At 28.8% G+C, this 19290-nt stretch overlaps 1 protein-coding gene across 2 annotated transcripts in view; it reads right to left on the bottom strand.

Annotated features, from left to right (window-relative positions):
- LOC107442863 (uncharacterized) overlaps nucleotides 1-4179 on the bottom strand; it is a 63539-nt gene extending 59360 nt beyond the window's left edge. For both annotated transcript variants that reach the window (XM_016056527.4, XM_016056537.4), the window contains exon 1: nucleotides 3846-4179. In XM_016056527.4, the coding sequence (XP_015912013.2) occupies nucleotides 3846-3930 (85 nt within the window). In that variant the 5' untranslated portion in view covers nucleotides 3931-4179. The remainder of the gene's footprint in view (nucleotides 1-3845) is intronic.
- Nucleotides 4180-19290: the final 15111 nt, after the last annotated feature.

Below are 19290 nucleotides of genomic sequence, written 5' to 3' on the forward strand. Positions count from 1 at the left end.
GCTTTTTCGAATTTGAAAAACAAAACTTTAACTATAACTTTTTTTGATTTTTGCTTTGTAACATAGTATTGCATTATTTAAACTATTATGTACAAGAGGACTGTTTATGTGGTGAAGAACAAAGGAAAATTCCTAGTTTGAGCTGTGAAAAAATTAACATTAAGTATAATTGTACCAAAAATTGGGCAAAGTGTTAAAGTCACCTATAACGTTTCGAAAAATAATGAAGAATATGGCAAAAATAAAACTCCAAGGGAAAAAGATGTCATAATTAAAATGTGTCACAATCACCTTCGTCAGCTCAAAATTTGCTGTCGTCAGTGCAAGAAAATCAGTGCAAAATTCAAAAACCACTTTAAAACTTTTTTAAAAGCTTTTTTGTCTTTTGTCGGCAAAAAACTAAAATACAGCTCAATCTTATCAGCAAAGCTAATGCAAGCAAGATAGGATTTCGCAACAAGCTTTACATGTCTGAAGAATTATAAACCTGTATGTTTTGGGATAAGGGAAAAAAAGAAAGAAAGACAGAATTAATATGAGTAGACCAAACAGTTAGATTTGCTTGTTAAATTAAGTTAGGCATAATAATCATAACTTGTGCATTAAACACAAATTATTTTTCCGGAGAAGATTTGGATGATGGATTAAATAAAGCTTAAGCTTTTGTTCATTTTCATATCAAAATGAGATACAATGTTCCCATAAAATAATTGAATACTAAATATTTTTAACAATGTGTCCGAAAAGTATCGAAACGGACAAATATCTTGAGAAATATGCGCTGGATCAAAAATCTAAAACTACATGTGTTAATATTTTCAAAATGTGTAAATATTTTCAAAAGATGTATTCAATGAAACTGAACACGATCCCCTCTAATTTCACTCCCCTGGGGGAAGGAGAGACTTCAAAAAGTGGTAGCACAAGTGTTGCATTTTTAGGTTTTATTTAATAGAAGCGAGATAGTTCTGTCTATTGTCTATCATTGTACTATAATATATCGACAATATAAATAATTGGTTCTGAAGTTAAAAAAAAAAAAACACAAATTTTTATTGCAGATTTGGTTTTTCCAAAAATAAAGTACCCCGATTTGACTGCTTCGCAGATTTATCCAGGTGATATTTCGGTTTGCAATGGGCTTATTTAGGATTTTGAAGCAGTCCCATCCCAACCCGGTGTAAAATCAGATGGTTAAGTTTATATATATTTCGCTGACTTTTTACTTTCGTGTTTTGTTCCTGTGTTTTTGCTTTTTAACATGTCGATTCACCTCTGCCATTTGAAATAAATAAATATATATTTCGTTATGTCAGAATTTTTATTCGATGTGAGATTCTCCAGATAATTGGCACCATTCATGATTTTTTTACCCCCTGTAGGTATGCAAGTTGTTCGATAAAGAACACTCTTAATGCATGTTTTTAGGAATCCGTGTCAAAATTGAACTCAAAGTATTGGCGAAAGTGTTGTAAAATAGCAGTTGAGTTATTAAGGGGAAATCAGGGTTAAAAAATATAAAAACTAGTTTAATTGCTTAGGGAAACTTAAAAGGTGTTTCCAATAATTACCTTTCAACTCCCTTTTGTTACATCAGGCAATCAAACATGTTTCAATGTGTTTCTCAGCAGTGAATAATTTGATTTCGATTGTATGCATATTTTTCAGTGCTTAAATATTAATTTACGTATCGAAAGAGATATTTTTTGACTTTCGTTTTGACAAGAATTCTAAAAATATATATATTAAGGCTAATTATGACAGAGCACCCAGCATAGAGGACAATATTTCACAACTAGAAACCAGTTATTTCATATTTGAAATTCTTTAAGGCACGGTAACGAATTTATTTGTCGTGTCAAGTTTAACAATATCACGGTTTAACAGGTATAATAATAATTTTTTTAGAGTGCCCAGGATTGAGCGATATGACATCAGATATCAACGTTATTGAAAATATATGCTCTTGTAAAGCTTAAAATTATGTGTGGTTAGATAGAAATTGGTTTGCGATTAATTATTTTGATTTATGTGCCTAAATAATTGATTAAACAAAACTATTTTAATTTAATTATCGAGCTAAAAACTGTTATGGGTTATTTGGAACATCAAGAACTAAAATTTCATTAAAAAAAATTTGAAAGTATGCCAAGCTGAAAATAAGAAATCGTTAAAGAAAGAAAAAGTTTCACTCATTATTAATTAAATGAACCCTTCTTCATTTTGTCAACTAAAATATTCCTAATTACTTTTCGCACCAATCAATATTAGCCTCTAAAATAATACTTTTATATAGAGTGTAATTTCCTAAAGTGCAGTTTTTATTGCTATGTTGTCCACATTTACAATAGTAATTGTGTAAAATACAACATTTGTAAAAATTTTGAAATAATCAGTATTTTGATGATTTTCTGTCATTTTCCACAGCAATTCGGTAAGACGTTTTGCATTAAAATTTGAGTGATCGTTATTTTTATTAAAACAGGAAAGTTAATAATCGCTAAATTTTATATACTTTTCTTGTTCCTTCCCAGGAAAAATCTAAAAAATAAAATAAATAAACAATGCTTTTGAACACTATGCACAACGTTGTAAGTTATTCTATTAAGAGTTAGAGAGGTTGAATAATTCAAAATTTGAATCAAAATTCACAGACTAGAGGTTGTTCAGATATTAAAAAATGAAAAGTAAAACATTTTTTGAATTTTAACACATGAAATTTCGATTATATATAACGATTATATGAATTTTATTTATTTTAAATACTGTAATCGATGGATATTTTTCTCTATGACTCCTCAACATCCAAATATCATTTTAAAATTGAGCTACGTTAATTTTCAATAGAATGAAAATACGAATTAATCTAATAATACAGTAGCATTCCCGTTATATCCCGTATGCCGGGAGACCAATAAAAGAAAGGGAAAAAAAGCGATACATCCGAATACTTTATGTAACAAAAGTCGATATAAAATAACAAAACGCTAACAAGTATATTCAGATAACAAAACTATAAATAAACGAATAGATTTAAATTTAATTGCAACCTTTCATTACTTTCCTCTTATCCTTTTTTATTGTTCATTATTTAAGTGCGAAGGAAGGTCCGTAATTTTTAATACCCACTACTACCCCTATAGGTTACTTATTAAGTAGTTAAGCATGGAAATTAATTTGGCTAACGCTGGAAATTTTTTTTGCAAGTTGTGGTAAAGTCTCAATATGGATATCTGAAATTTGCCTCCTACCTCATTTTCTAAAGTAGTAGTAGGGAAGATATATATATATATATTTGTTACTCGATTACAGGTTCAACTGCATAGGGATTTATCACATTTTTTTTAATAATAGTATCATTGTATAAAATTCAATCTCAATTTAAACATCATAAAGTTCTCCTGTCTAACTTTTAAAGACCTTATATTTGCAAATTTCAATTTATACCCGGAGTATACTGAATGTATACTGAATTTATATACTTATATACTGAATAAATACAATTATAATCCTTGTCTAATTGCGTTGAGGTCGCTAACAAATTTGGATTTATGAAGATAATGCTGCAGGTTCCCTCTGTAAATTTTGCTACAGGGTATATATAGAATCATTATTTTCAGTGATAAAAAACCCCCCAATGTTTTCAGGAATCATGAATATTTAAGTGATAGCTTTTGATTTCTTAGGTGGCCTTATCTAATTGAGCTACATCAAGGAATTGAAATTAATAAAGAATTTTCTTCAAATATTCTTACACTTAAATTGAAATTAATTGAATATGAATTAATATCAGAAGAGGACTTCCGAAAAAGATTAAAAAAAATTACAACATAAATGTAGCTTACCAGACACGGGGATATTCACGAATGCTGATAAAGTAATAAAAATGACTAATATTCTTCTTTTTTGGTGTTCAAGCATGATAGTCATAATATTATCCTGGAATTCTGAGTCACCAATATAGTTCTCAATTTAATGTTGTCTTTTCTTTCAGCAGTTAATTCCGATCCTGAGCATTATTTCCTGCTGTAAACTGCTCGAATTTCTGTTCCAATTCCTATCTTAGTTTCACACAAACTAAGTTATGAATGGAACACGGTGTGTCTCTAAGCTCAGAGTGACCTATGAACTATAGTTCTTAGAGATTATCAACTCACGAGATAAAAATCTAGAGTACTCCCCTCCTTCACCCCTAACTCATACTAGAAAGATGGATTTGGAAGGAATATAATTCTTTTCTTATTCCGAACAGATTTGTGTACTTATGTTTACCAGTAGAAATTCTATCTCATTATTTCTTGTTTATCTTTTTAAAAAGGAACAACACTGCGACGGTTTAATGAACAAATGTAGTATTTTTTAAACGGTTTTCTACTTTTTCAAAAGCAATTCAGTTATTAGCTTTGGTGCATTTAAATTTAATTTGTATTCTATTAAAAACATTCTAGGAATGTGTGATGGTATAACATCCCCTAACTCGGTTTTACAGTTTATTGAGGGTAAAAATGCTGAAATTGAAAAATATTTTTAACTAGTAATAGACCGAATAGGTCTTGTGATGTTTGGCATTGTAAGAAATATGACCAACCCGTTTTAAGTTTTATTCTATGTTATGTTTTTATTATGTTATGTTTAAAGTTTAAGTTCTATGCAAAGCTCGAGTACGTCCTTTAGCGGATAGGTTATTTGCAGTTTTTTTTAATTTATTTAGTTCTATCAAAATCATTAGCAAAGTAGGACGCCATTTTTTAGCAGCAAATAAAAAGCAAAATTTCCTTAAGGAAAAGGCTGAAAAGCTTGAAAAAAGGAACCACAACATTAAATCTTTCTGAAACAGAACGAGCACAACATTTGAAGAACAATTTCTCTATCTTTCTTTACCTTTCTATTATCAGCAACATAGCTTCCGACTTCGTGATCGCATGCTGTTACATATGTGTATTTTACGGTAAAATAATTTTTTTTTGTCTTCAATTCATTACAAATTGAAGTGAATTCAACATTTCTTACTTCATTCCAATGAATAAATATGATTTATGAGTACAGAACTGTAATAGTTATAGAATATTCCTCTTCTCTACACAATAGTACATATTTCTCTATTTATACAATTCGAAAAATAGCAGTAAAGAATAATCGTAATTACTTGAAATAGTATCCCTTGTGTTGATTATTAACAAATTATTATCGTTTTCTTGGTAAGTATTTTTTAATTTTGAATGATAAACGTCAACTAGAATTCAGCTATTCGCGATCGCAACGAACTATAGGGGGCATTGTTGTATGAGACTAATACCTGCGATTTCTATATGAACAGTCATTCAGTTACTCTAGAGACGTCGTTAATGTAGCACGTAGCATTGCAACGTTCCTTCTTTATTGTGGCTAATTAAATTTCAAAAAGAAAAATGCTTGATATTCTTTCTTATGCAAACGAAAACAAAATGGTATCTCTTTTTATTAGAGAAGGAATATCCAAAACACATCGGAAAAATATTTGTACATTAACAGAAAAAAATATGTATATTCTTATAAAAGTTAAAACCTAATGCCCGAGAAATAGTTGTACTAAATTTAATGATATAACATGAAAGGCTCATTTAAACTTCACATTCTATAGTTTTAAGAATCATATTACTTCAAAAATTAAAATGAACAAAAAGTATACATAAGCCTCATAATTTAAAGAAATTTAATTTTGTAAACAAAGGTTTTTGACAACAATTTTTATCAAAAAATTTCAAGTTTCAATAAAAATCATTATTTAGAAACTAAGAAACGTAAAATAAAGAATGCTGATGAAACAAAAACAAAAAAAAAAAAAAAATTCTTTTTTGTCGCCATTTTTAGTGCTACAAAAAATTCGTCTTTGGGATTTGCCAAAAACAAAACAAGATGCAATTTTATTTTTTCAGGAGGGAAATATTTTACAGAAAAAACGAAAATGTACCAATTCCCACAACATAAAACTTTATCTTGGTAAACGTACGTTTTGGAAATGTTATTTCATTTGGAATCTTATTTATCAGAGTTCATATGGCGATATGATTGTTTTGAATCTATGCTAAACTCTATATCGGCTCATTTTCCACCGAAATCCGATTGACTATTTTGATTTTAAATAAAGTGTTTTATTTTATGAATTGTCGCAAAAATTTTAAGTGTAGATTAGCGGCACTTAAAAACCGCCGAATCTGTAGCGGCGGTGGCGTTAATACGTAAGTACCGAATTTTTATTCCATACTTTTCTGAATCATATTACTTCAAACATTGGAATATACAAGAAGTATACATAAACACATAATGTTATACCATTTAATTTTTCAAAAAAAGTATTTTGAGAACAATTTTTATCAAAAAATTATAAACTAAAAAACGGAAAATGAAGAATTCTTAGGATAAAAAAATGATTTTAAGAATTCTTTACACTGAAATAAAAACTTTCATATTGTTTCTTTTTTTATTATTCTTATAGTTCTTAATCAGACGTAAAAAACCATTCTGTAGAGAACCATCATCAAATGAAAAAGAAATATTTACAAGCAAATTTTTTATTGTAAAAATCATTGCACTTACCTGATTTATAATTCCCGGAGAATTCCAAAATGATAAGTTCCTTGTTTGAAAACTTTATTCTCAAATAATAGATACATAGTTTATCCCTTCATTACTTTTAGATAACATACTACACAGCAAAATTTTATAATTGGGTATAATATGAAAAAAACACAACTACTTCGATTTAGTAGGAACAACATATGACGCAATGCTAAACGAATGGAATTTAGTTGTTGTTTATTTAGTTATTGTTATTAGTAGTTGTTGTTATTTGTTTTAGTTGTTGTTGTTTATTTAGTTGTATTTAGTTTCAATAACTTTTCTTTATAATGCAATAAAATCTGGCGAGTAGCTATTTAAACGATCGAACACTTCGTTTGTTTATTTGTGGCTTGAAGTTAGGCTCGCAGAAAATGCCGTTCATGGGTTAAATTTAGTAGGAACAACACAACCTGTGACTTGGGCTATATTATACCCAATTGATATTAATTTGAATATGTAGCTAAAAACAGAACAGCTGAATTCTAGTTGAACTTATTCTTTCAAAACTAAAAAATACTTTCCAAGAAAACGATTAAAATTGATTAAGAATCAGCACAAATGGCACTATTTGAAGTAACTTGGATAATTTTTTATTGTTGTTTTCCGAATTATATGGATACAGAAATATATACTATTCTATAACGAAGAAGAATATGCTATAACTATTACAATTCTGTATGTTCTGAATTCATATTTATTCACTGGAATGACGAAAGCAATGTTGACTTCACTTTAATTCGTAATGAATTGAAGACAGAAGAAATGCATTTTACCTTAATACACACATCTGTAACAGTATCCGAAATCGGAAGTCATCAGTTGCAAGTTTGTTGATAATAGAAATTAAAAATTATTGAGGAATTTTTCTTCAAATGTTTGGCGTGTTCTGTTCCTGAAAGATTTACTAATATTCTGGAGATTTTTTTCAAGTTCTTCGGCCTTTTCCTTAGGGATATTTTGTTTCTTATTTGCTGCTAAAAAATGGCGTCTGATTCAGTCAATGATTTTGAAGGAACTAAATGAAAACGTGATAAATTAATGTCTGATATTTACAGGCTCCCGCTAGACGGCGTACTCGAGTGTTGCGATCGCGAATTCTGTTTTTAAGTTACATATTGAAATTCATATCGGGATCCTGCAATTATAAAATTTCGTTGTGTGGTACGTCATCTTAAAGTATTGAAGGGATAATCTATGCATACATTATTTGAGAATAAAGTTTTCAAACGAAGAACATATCATTTTGGAATTCTGCGGATTTATAAATCAGATGATTTTTATAATAAAAAAATTACTTGTAAATAATTTTTTTTTTCTAATTTGTTCTCTATAGAATGGTTTTCTACGTCCGATTAATGAATAAAAAAAACATGAAAATTCTTTATTTTAGATTAAGGAATTTTTTAGAATCGTTTTGATTTTTTTTTTCGTAAGCATTATTTATTTTGCGTTTTTTAGCTTATAAATAAGGATTTTTATAGAAACTTAAAATTTCTTGATAAAAATTGTTCGCAAGAATTTTTTTTTGCAAATTAAGCGATATAAAACTATGGGCTGATGTATACTTTTTGCATATTTTAATGTTTGAAGAAATATGATTCATAAAACTATGGAATGTAAAGTTTAAATAGGCCTTTCATGTTAGATCTTTAAATTTAGTAAAACTTTTTCGCAAGCATTACATTTTAACTCTAATACGAAGATACGTATTTTTTTTTCTGTTTATTTACAAATATTTTTCCGACGTGTTTTGGATGTTCCCTCTCTAAAAAAAGAGATACCATTTTGTTTTCGCTTGCATAAGAAAGAATATCAAACATTTTTATTTTTTAAATTTAATAAGCCACAATAAAGAAGGAATGTTACAATGCTACACGCTACATTAAAGACGTCTCCAGAGCACTTGAATGACTGTTCATATAGAAGTCGCAGGTATTCGTCTCATACAACAACGCCCCTCATAGTTCGTTGCTATCGATATTTGAATAAAAATTCCTTTTCAGGTATTTTTATAAAATTTTTGTGGAACTTTACTTTTATATAACATAATGCATAGTTCTGAGAAATGCTTACATGACAAAAAAGAATTTTATTTTTTAAGTTAAAAATATACTTAGGTATTTAAAATACGATTATCGTTTGCTTTCAAAAACTATAAGAAATTGAGTTTTATAGATATTAGAAAAAAATTTAAAATGAACTTAAATAACTAAACTGTTATAAACTACTTTTTAGCACAACTAAGTATAAAAACTTATAATGCAATAATGTTACGCTGGAGTAAGTTAAAAGAACATAAAAATAAATTTCATACTTGTTTATGAATTTGGTTTTATCATGGTTAGCTTTATGGTTAAATTCCTTATATAAGGCGTTTAAGAGCTAACGATGTTTTGTATCTCGGTCCGTGAAAAGACATAGCTTCAGAGTTTGAAAGGTAAAGAGTTTGGCTTACATACACATAATTTCTTGTACATGTATTTATGCATGTACAAGATACGTGTACACATATTTCTTGTACATGCGCGCATTTATACATTATATGCACTAACATACATGCATACATTATATATACATACGTATGATGCAAAATGATACAAACATTTTTGTACATACATGCGTACACTCATACATTACATACACATGATTTGATGATGTACATAGATATGTGCGTACATACATATGAACATACAATACACGTACGAATGTCTGATATGTCTGTATATGAATTTTTTGTCTGTACATGAATTTTATATGGACATGCATATATGCATGTTGCATTTTTATGCATATATATGAACATGAATTTTATATGATAAGTCTGTACATGAATTTTATATGCATATGTATGCACATATATTTTATGAATAAAAAAAGTTCTTACGTCCACGTACAAAGCCCGTGCTTACCTACATTTGTACTATGAATGTACTTGCGTGTATAAATACACGTTCATAAATCTATATATACTGTCTCTACATGTGTACTTACAAAGTTGCATACATGTTTTCATGTAAGTTATGTGCGAAATTATGCACGTATAATGTACGTACAAATAACGTCTGTGCATACATACGTACATTGTATTTAAATCTGTACATTCATGCATATATCTTATATGCATGCGTACGTACATACATGTACATGCATACGTGCAACTATTGAATGAGTTCAAAATATATCTATGTATGAGTGATTGTACGTATGCTGCATATACATATGTACAGTCAGCAAAAAAAAAAAGATATCACCCTGAATAACTTTTGTTCTAATGATCGGATTTTCACGATCTAAGTGTCAATCTTAATGGTTCCCGGGGGTGACCTCAAATATGCTAATTAATTAGTGCTAACTATTAATTAAGTTACGAAATCAGACACAAAAACGTACTTTCTCTGAATAAACATGTATTTTTTTTTACATATTTGGATTCCTGACCTTCAAAATATAGGGGGTAGCCGCAATCTGGGAAATGTGGTCCCCATAGTTTGGTCAGGAGAGCGATCCAAAGTTCGTACCCCTTAATGTTAATTTCGCTTTTTGCGTTTTCAGTCATATTTTCAAAACTAATGAAGCAATTCAAAAAAAAATTGCACCCACTCATAAAACTCATTTACCCAAAGATAATTTCATGAAAAAAATAATTTTTAATATTTATTTATTATTTTTTATTATTTAATTAAAGTGAGGATGAAAAAATATTGAATTATAAGGTATAAATTTTTTTATACCATAATAATCTACATATTTTTCAATAGAAAAATCTAAAGTTTCAACTGTTTTTATTTATTAGAATCTGAAAAAAATTACAATTTATTATTTTTAAAAAAATAATTTGGCGACAATAAAAAAGTGATTAAATGGGGCGATTAATATTAAAATGTGATAAACTTGCGAGGAACTTGACTTCGCGCGCGTAGTGTAAAATTTCATTCATATTTTTTTCGCTAATAATCGTTTGCTAATCTTTTTACTTTTATTTCTTTCAAACTATAAAATACGATGTTTCTTTTTAGTCATTTAATAATTTATTTGTAATTCAGTAAAGAAATTATGAATAAAACATTTTGAATAAAAAACATTTTATTCAACGAATGTCTAGTTTTATAAAGGCGTGCATCTGATAGAATATGATTATGCACCAGATTGTGCTTACTTAATGTGATTATTTTTTAATTTTTGATTTTCTTTTTCAATAACTGATACAATTTCAATAATATACATACGTATGCATAGATTTGGAATAATATATTTATCAATTTCTTGAATATATATTTTATAATTATTAATACGAATGCGTAGTCAACATTTTTAATCAACTTAAAACTTCGCCCGGTGGCTGAGCGGTAGCGCTTCGCGATGTCGTTCCTCGGGCCGGGCAAGGCTGACTCAGCCTTTCATCCTTTCAGTGGGTCGATAAATAAATACCAAGCATGATTGGGAACTAAACACTGGGGGTTCCGCGTTCGGCTGACCACCTGACCGGAACATCTGCTCCTGCACCCCAGAGCCCTAGGTCCAGAAAACTGAGGTGGGCACAGTAGGCCTTGGCCCTTCATGGGCTGTCGTGCAGCTGAGTTTAGAGTAGAGTTTTTTAAAACTTCTTTACATCTTATATATCGCCTTAATCTTAAAATAAATTTGTAAATTGCCTGTCTGTGCGTGTTTCGCAGAATTATTTTTCTAACTTTTTCATTGAATTTTAATGCAATTTTTTTTTAAATTCTATTACGTATATTTTTTTCCAATAATATACTAATCAATCATTTAAGTACTTTAATTTATGTTTTTCTTTAAAATAAAATTACTTTTTAAATTATTGCTAAGTTCTTATTGAAAGAAAACTTAGAATTATTGCCAGCTATCTCAGAATTAAATCTTGTTAAGAAATTAAAAATATTCTACTGATCACACACAATATCATTCGAAGCAGAACAGCTGACTATTTACTGAAAATACTATTGTTTACGAAAAATGAAGATAAATTATTAATTTTATTTTTTTTATTGCTTCTTATTTATTCGAGTAATGAAAAGTAAATGCGTATGTGCGCACAGGGGAAAAATTTAACAGATTGTTTTGTTTTTTAAATGAACAAAAAACTATGGGCATGCAATTTTAATTCAACATTCAAAGTTAATCTTGTGCGCTAACCCTTTTAAGTTACCCTTTTGTCTTAAAAAGTTGAAAATATTTTCTTTAAAAGTTGTTTGTATGATTTCTCAACTTTTGCACAGTTCAAAAAAATATTGCTATATCAGGAAAATGTTCGATATGCCTTGTTTTGTTAAACAACTACTAAAATAAAAAATTGTAAAAAGATTTGAAAAACGTGCTATTTTTAGAATCATCATCTCAAAAATTGTTCTTTTACTCCATTTGACTTTTTTCTTCTTAAATAACTTATAATCATAGTTTTAACACACGTTTTGAAGAAATTATGTATACAAATTACTCCTAATATTTCGTAATAAAAAAACAAAAATATTAATGATTTATTTATACAGTGAAACCTGCCAAGTTGACCACACTTGTAAGTTTTACACCTGAATAAGTTGACCTCAATTATCAAGAACGGAAATTTTCCTACATAATAAAGAAGCAAAACCTTTGTAACTTGACCACCTGTCTATCTTGTATGTTGACCACTGAAATAAGTTAATTTTGTCTAGGAGTATTATGAAATTCTATTCTAAAACCCTCATAAGTTGACCAGAAAAAAAAATTCAGAAAATTTTCTGTCATTTTGCAATGTATGTTAATATTTCACTTGTTTGGTGAAGTTGTGTAAAAAGCTAATCTAAACCCTTTTGTGAGTTGACCATCTGGGGAAACTGTAGGGAGTCAGCTTTTGACCATTTCTTTCATTCATTCATTGAAAACAGGTGTGTTAGTTGAAAAGTTGCTCTTCCAGTTGCAATAGTGAGCAAATAGGCTTGTATGTGTAGTAATAACAGAATAAATTTTAAAGTGTTAAAATAATTTTGTTTTGTTAAAGTTTTCAATGTTTTGCTGTTCTGATATTTTAAGAAATTATTTTTATTAAACACTTCACATGCATAACTAACAAAATAATTTTTTTTAAAAGTTAGTTAAATATTAAAATTATTTCTGTGTAACAAATTGAAGTTCGTTTAGGTTTAAACACATTTCTTGAGAATTAATATTCATTAATATTCATTTAGCCATTTGCTAAATCAAATTTTAATGTCAAGTAAAAAAAAAAAAATTAAATATATAGCAACATGTGGGAAACGAAAAAGTAAACAATGTCCCACCCCTTCTATAAGTTGACCACTTGTCTACGTTGGCCACTAAAACAATGCACATGAAGTGGTCAACTTACACAAGTTTTACTGTAATTGTTTCATTGAACCAGAGTAGTTAATTGTTTTCGTAATAATCGGCCTTACAACTATTTAACTTAGATTCTTTTGACTAGGCGTCACTTCATGCATGTCTTTCGAGATCGAAATTTCAAAGATAAAATGTAAAAATTACAAGAATGCGTAAGCTGGTTTCAACTAATAAAAAAAAGGGACAAAATCGTTGGCCATATAACATTTATTAAGTTTTACAATTTTATCGAAAATAAATACCGTGATTTCTATAAAATTTTGCGATTATGCATCAGAATAGCTATCTTTTATCAGGTCCACCTTTGCTTGATCACTTTTTTTTCCTTCCCTAAGAAACTCGAAGTGTGGGGCAATAGCATTCAACCCTACAACTCTTCAAAAATTTATGATAACTTATAAAAATTTGTTTTTAATTCAAAACTGTCATACAAATTACATTAAAACAGCTTTAAAAAATAAATTATGTCAGATAAAAAGGTAAAGATTCTATAATCTTGCAGAATCAAAAATAATTTAATAATTTATTTAAAGTTTCTTTTTAAAGGAGATTAAAAAAAAAAAAAAAAAAAAGCCCAGAAAGCAACGCGAAAAATTCTTTTGGTTGCTTAGCAACGAGAAGCACTATCTTTTCCCATCTTGTCATTCATTCAGTTTCTTTATGGTTGTTATAAATTATTTCCCCTTCTGTGGCGAGGTAATTTGGCATATTTTTAAAAAATCGCCAGATATATAAATCCTTATTGCGACCTAATTTACAACCCATTTTTTTCGAAATTTTGTCTACCCCCCCTATTTTAAGGGTCAGGATTCCAAATATGTAAAAAAAAATACATGTTTATTCAGAGAAAGTACGTTTTTGTGTCTGATTTCGTAACTTAATTAATAGTTAGCACTAATTAATTAGCATATTTGAGGTCACCCTCAGGAACCATTAAGATTGACACTTAGTTCGTGAAAATCCGATCATTAGAACAAAAGTTATTCAGGGTGATATCTTTTTTTTTTTGCTGACTGTACAACTAGTACATACATACTAACTTATATGCATTGTTCATACAATCATAAATTGTACTTGTATGCATACTTTTATTCTAAGTACAGAAAGATATGTGAACACATACAAACATACATGTACATGCATATAAAAACTGAATACATACATATAAACTACATACATATGAGTAATACATACATATAAACTGAATAAGCATATAGTATGCAATCATAATTACTTGTAACCGCATATTTTAATTGCATGTACTCGCATTTATGATTGTATGTAATCATGATTACATGTAATGTAATCATATATTTTGATTACTCAATCATAATCACTCGTAATCGTTTTTTATTGTGATTACAAGCAAGCACAATATAATCTTATTTGCTTATTTGTCTACGTATTTTCGCATGTAATTTTATGTTTAAAAGTTTGCATTTAGTAAACCAAACAATAATAAACTAAACAATTCATTTACATATAAAATTTATGCATTGTTTTAAAAGTATTCAATTACCTACAAACAATCCCTAGTACAATGTAATCAAGCTCACTTGAAATTATAATTACATCAAATCCTGTTGCAATCATATATATCACAATTACTTGAATTTAAGATTACATGCAATTGTTAGACTATGATAACTTGTAGTTATGATATTTTACTTTATGATTACAGGTAATCACGATAGCTTGCAATCCCAGTGCTTGATTATTTGTAATTCAGATTATCTGTAATCACTTTTTGCTGTGATTATAAATAATCATAACCTCTTGTAATGTGAAATAATAATTATTTGTTACTGTGATTACTTGAAATCCTGACCATTGCAAGTAGTTAATTACTAAACAATCAGTATCGATAATTAATTCCATTTGTAATCGATTACTGTAATCGACGCGCAACTTGCAATGGAAATAACATAATGCTTGCATTTTTCACTAGTTATTCAAAATTTTAATCAGAAATATTAGTCATGACTAATGAATTTATTCATCAATCAAAAATTTGAATAATGAATGATGACTAAAGTTGCACATGAATAATCATTCAGAATAAATTTATTTTGACTAAATTTAGTCATGAATAAAATTTCCGTGAATGATGCCCATCACTGATTAAAGCAAAGATTTTCAAATCATTACAAAAAGTGACTGATCGAATAAAAAAAAGACTTGGGGTGGTTGATAATATAAGAAACGTGACCAGCCCTTTAAATTGTTTTTGTAAATTTTTTTAATATAAATTTTGAATGACAATCTTTGGACCGACAAAAGTATGGTAAAACTTTAATCGTTACAAAGAGATTTTGTAAACTAATTTCTTAAACTTTATATTCGTATATACATATCTTCTACTTCTCAGGTATACATTTAAATTTTATGTCTTTCCAAAATATTTTCAAATATCAACATTTTCTACTGCAAAAAATAAACATATAACCTCAAACTAAATAAATTTTTAAATTGGATCAATTAGAAGGTGATTTATATTTTAAATTTTATATTTTGACTTAGTTTACATATTAATAAACTAGTAAAATTCCTCTTATACAATTCTAATTTATATTTCTTTCTCTATCAAAATTTTTAGCATGCATCAGCTTTGTGAAAAGCAGAGTAAATGTGTTTTTTTTCTCCCTTCTTTCTTCTTTTTTTTTCTATAAAAAGAAGAAGCGTATATACTTCTTTTTTTTCGATCTTCTTTTTTTTTAATAAAAATAAAATCTTTCCTTGAGGTGACAGAAAATATTTCTTAAAATATATCAAGAATTGCATATCATTGTTCATTTTTCGTATAGCTGAAAAGTTTTACAGTAAACATGTTATTACTATACATAAAAAAAAAAAAAAAAAAAAAAAAAAAAAAAAAAAAAAAAAAAAAAACAGTGAATTCTAGTACATTTTGCATATTTAATTTTTTTCGTTTTATCTTCTAACTAACAAAACATAGAAACAGAAACTAAAGAGATATGCCATTAAATTTTGAAATGCAAATTTAGCACCCCCTTCCTGAGGATACGCAAGAAACGAAAATTTTTTTAAAATAATTATTAAATTAAATAAAAAGGAAAAATAAGCATAGTTATATATATAAAGATACACGGCTCGCGCCAGGACGCCAAGTGCGATAAAATTGCAAATTCAGCAACAAAAAAAATTTATGTTTTTTCGAAAGTACTAGCGAATGGTTTCTCTCTACCCATTACGATCGCCAATGGATGGTTGACTGAATGTAAATAATAACAAGTTTCCCAAAACAGGGAAATTTAGAAAACTTTCGGTATATTTCTCCACTTATGTTATACTGACGAGGCGATGTGTGAAAAGGCTTATTATTGTAGAAAGTTTTATTACTGTGATTTGGATCCCGTAGTGGACTGATCGGGGAGACAAGGTTCCCAGCAGATCACCGAAGTCAAGCATCACTGGCTGTGGTCAGTGTGCGGGTGGGTGACCACTTGGATCAGTCTGCGTAGGGACCGACCGTATGCGGTATTGGTCCTCGTTAAACTGCTCTACCGTAAAGTGCTCGACTTCGCATGCAGTTCGTCGGGCTACCGAAGCGAAGGTGCCATCCCCTCTGCAGAGGATCAAAATTGTGATGGCGTGTATTCGGTTCATCCTCTGGGATGTTTCCCAGACTGTCACCAATAGCCCATTGTGCAACTCTGGTAGGACGTAAATGAAGTACAACAACAACAATATTATGGTTTGTTTTTAAATTTGCGCGTAATTTTATCATTCAGGAGAATTTTCTCTAATTTATAAATTCCAACAGTTCGTAACCCTAAAACAAATTTAAGATAGTTAATATCACAACATAAATAAATTATAAGGATTGCCATGTTTTGCGTGTTATCCCTTATTAGTTGATAATATAATTTAGTTATTTTACAGCGATATTTTACAGTATTAGTACAAAATATCACCGTTTGTTATTTTTGTATGAATGGTGTTTTCTACACTAGGGAACGCTACAAGCTCGGTAAAGCCTAAATTTCCGGGTTACTGTTTCCGTTGTATTTCAAAGCCATTTGGCATAATTGTGTTTTGAGATTCTTGCAAATAATGTATTTGATTACTTATTACTTGTGTTTATAATGATATCATTATAAACACAAGTAATAAGTAATCAAATACATTTTATATAACAATACTAACGTAAGATGGTGCACAGCTTGCAACAAGAACAAACAGTAATAAACTTATGGAAAGAGGCCATGTCAAGACTGCTATAAAAGCGAGTTATTCAAAATCTAGCAACCATCTCACCTTTTTTAACAATATATCTCTAAATAACTCAAACATATTTTCCCTTCAAACTCATCAGAATTGCATAATAACATTAATATCGTATGAAATACGGCAGATTTGAGCTCAGAAATTATCTAATTTATTTCTTTTATTGAAAACAAAATTATCCGCTTGAAAATATCGCCTCGCAGAATAACATGTAGTAAGCAGCTGCAAACTTTCTAACCAGAACTAGAGCAGGCATACACCTCGAGATTGTTATTGTTTACATTTCTACTGAAAACACCATCTATTGCATCATAGCATGCTTGCGGAGTCTTCCAATTCATTTATTGCTTATTTCGTTGAAATTTAAACTGAAAGAACGTGTTATATTGCAAACACTACAAGACAAGTATAATAATATTGGATGGCACTCTTTTACATGCTTATGCGCAAAATCACTGGAAAGTGGTAACCTGGAAGTCTTGTGACGAATTTTAATTTTTAGCGCCATCTGTGTTTTGCTTTACATAATCAACCATCCATAATGAAATGAGTTTTATTTTATAATGAAATATGGCAACCGCATTCCACTAAATATGAGTTTCATAGATATAAGGAACCCGTAAGAGGAAGTGAAGGTCCTATCTTTCCGGTGGCAACGAAAAATGGGTTACTTTTTTCAATCATCGTGGCGACTTTTTCTATCTGTTAAATCGCCACATCGCCAGTGTTCGTGTGCTTTGTTGTGATGGCTTGTTAATTTCACGTGTTGAAATTTTACTGCATGGGATCGATATCTAATCTGTTGTGGTAAGTAAAAATTATTAATATATTAATTGTTTGTATTTATTTTTAGCTAATTAAATGTGAAAACATTGCATAAATGTTTATATATTACGTTCTATAAAGCGTAAACACCATTCTCGTGTTATTTTCCAATGAGAATGAATTTTATTATGCATTTATAACTCCACTCTTTTAGAAAATTATTTTTATGTGCTTAGCATTAATTGATTGAGTGGTTATTGTTTAAAAAATTTGTAAAATAATTTTTACAGAGGGAAATTTCTGATAACCTAAAAATGTTTTCATATTGGAATATTTATTCTACCGAATGTTTTGATCATTAATATTGTTTTAGTAAAATCTGCGATAATATAGCGAAAATGAGCTTGCATAAATTTTAGGAAATTATATAGTCTGTTATTTATGCATAATAGTAAATGAACTTATTTAGAGATAAATGCTTGTGTTTTGTGCTGTTTGTCATTAGAATTTAGGAACGATACTAAATTTTACGTTACGAATAGTTTATAATATGGAGTATTAATATATGAAGGTTGTATTTAGCTATATTAAGAAAAAGTGGTGATTAAAGTTAAGAGTATTTTAGATCTACAATTCATCTTTATATATTTCTAAATTTCCTAGTAACTATCATAGGAATTGTATGCCTTGCATTCAAAATTGATAGATGAGATTAATGTATTTAAAATAAATAAGTTAACTCTAAGAAAGAGTAACAACATATTGTGATTTTTTGTCACTGTGAGAAATTTATCTCTTTTGACGTTGTAATTTTTTAATACAAGTATTGTTGATGTTACTTTTTTTTCTCTAGTGGTTCATGATTCATATATAGGAATGACTGGAAGCATGTCTGTGTACCACATACAGTTGGCTGACCGTGGAGAAGATAAACTTGGTGAAACAATAGCTAGAGAACTGCCTATTTAGAAAGTTTATTAACCTTTCTATATAGATGTTTTTAAACTGGTTTTCTTTTTATTGTTTTTTCCAAGTTCAGTATAACAGCTAAAGCTCACCTGCAAACTTGGCTAGATATTAATTACTTTCTAGGGTAAGTCATTCATTAAAATTTTCAAGTACTTATAAGTTTAAGAATGTTCTAAAAAACTTATTACTACATTAGCTATATTATGTACCTCTTACTGCAATTAGTATTGCATTGATATGACATCAATAAAAGTTAAGTGACATTTTTACAGACTCCCGAAACTGGTAAGCTCCCATTTTTGGGTAAAACATTGCAGTTTTATCAAAATATTTTTAGTTTAATTTTGATCT

This window comes from Parasteatoda tepidariorum, chromosome 1 (genome assembly GCF_982258835.1).
Source record: "Parasteatoda tepidariorum strain Cologne lab strain chromosome 1, Ptep-v5.0, whole genome shotgun sequence".
NCBI classification, from domain to species: domain Eukaryota; kingdom Metazoa; phylum Arthropoda; class Arachnida; order Araneae; family Theridiidae; genus Parasteatoda; species Parasteatoda tepidariorum.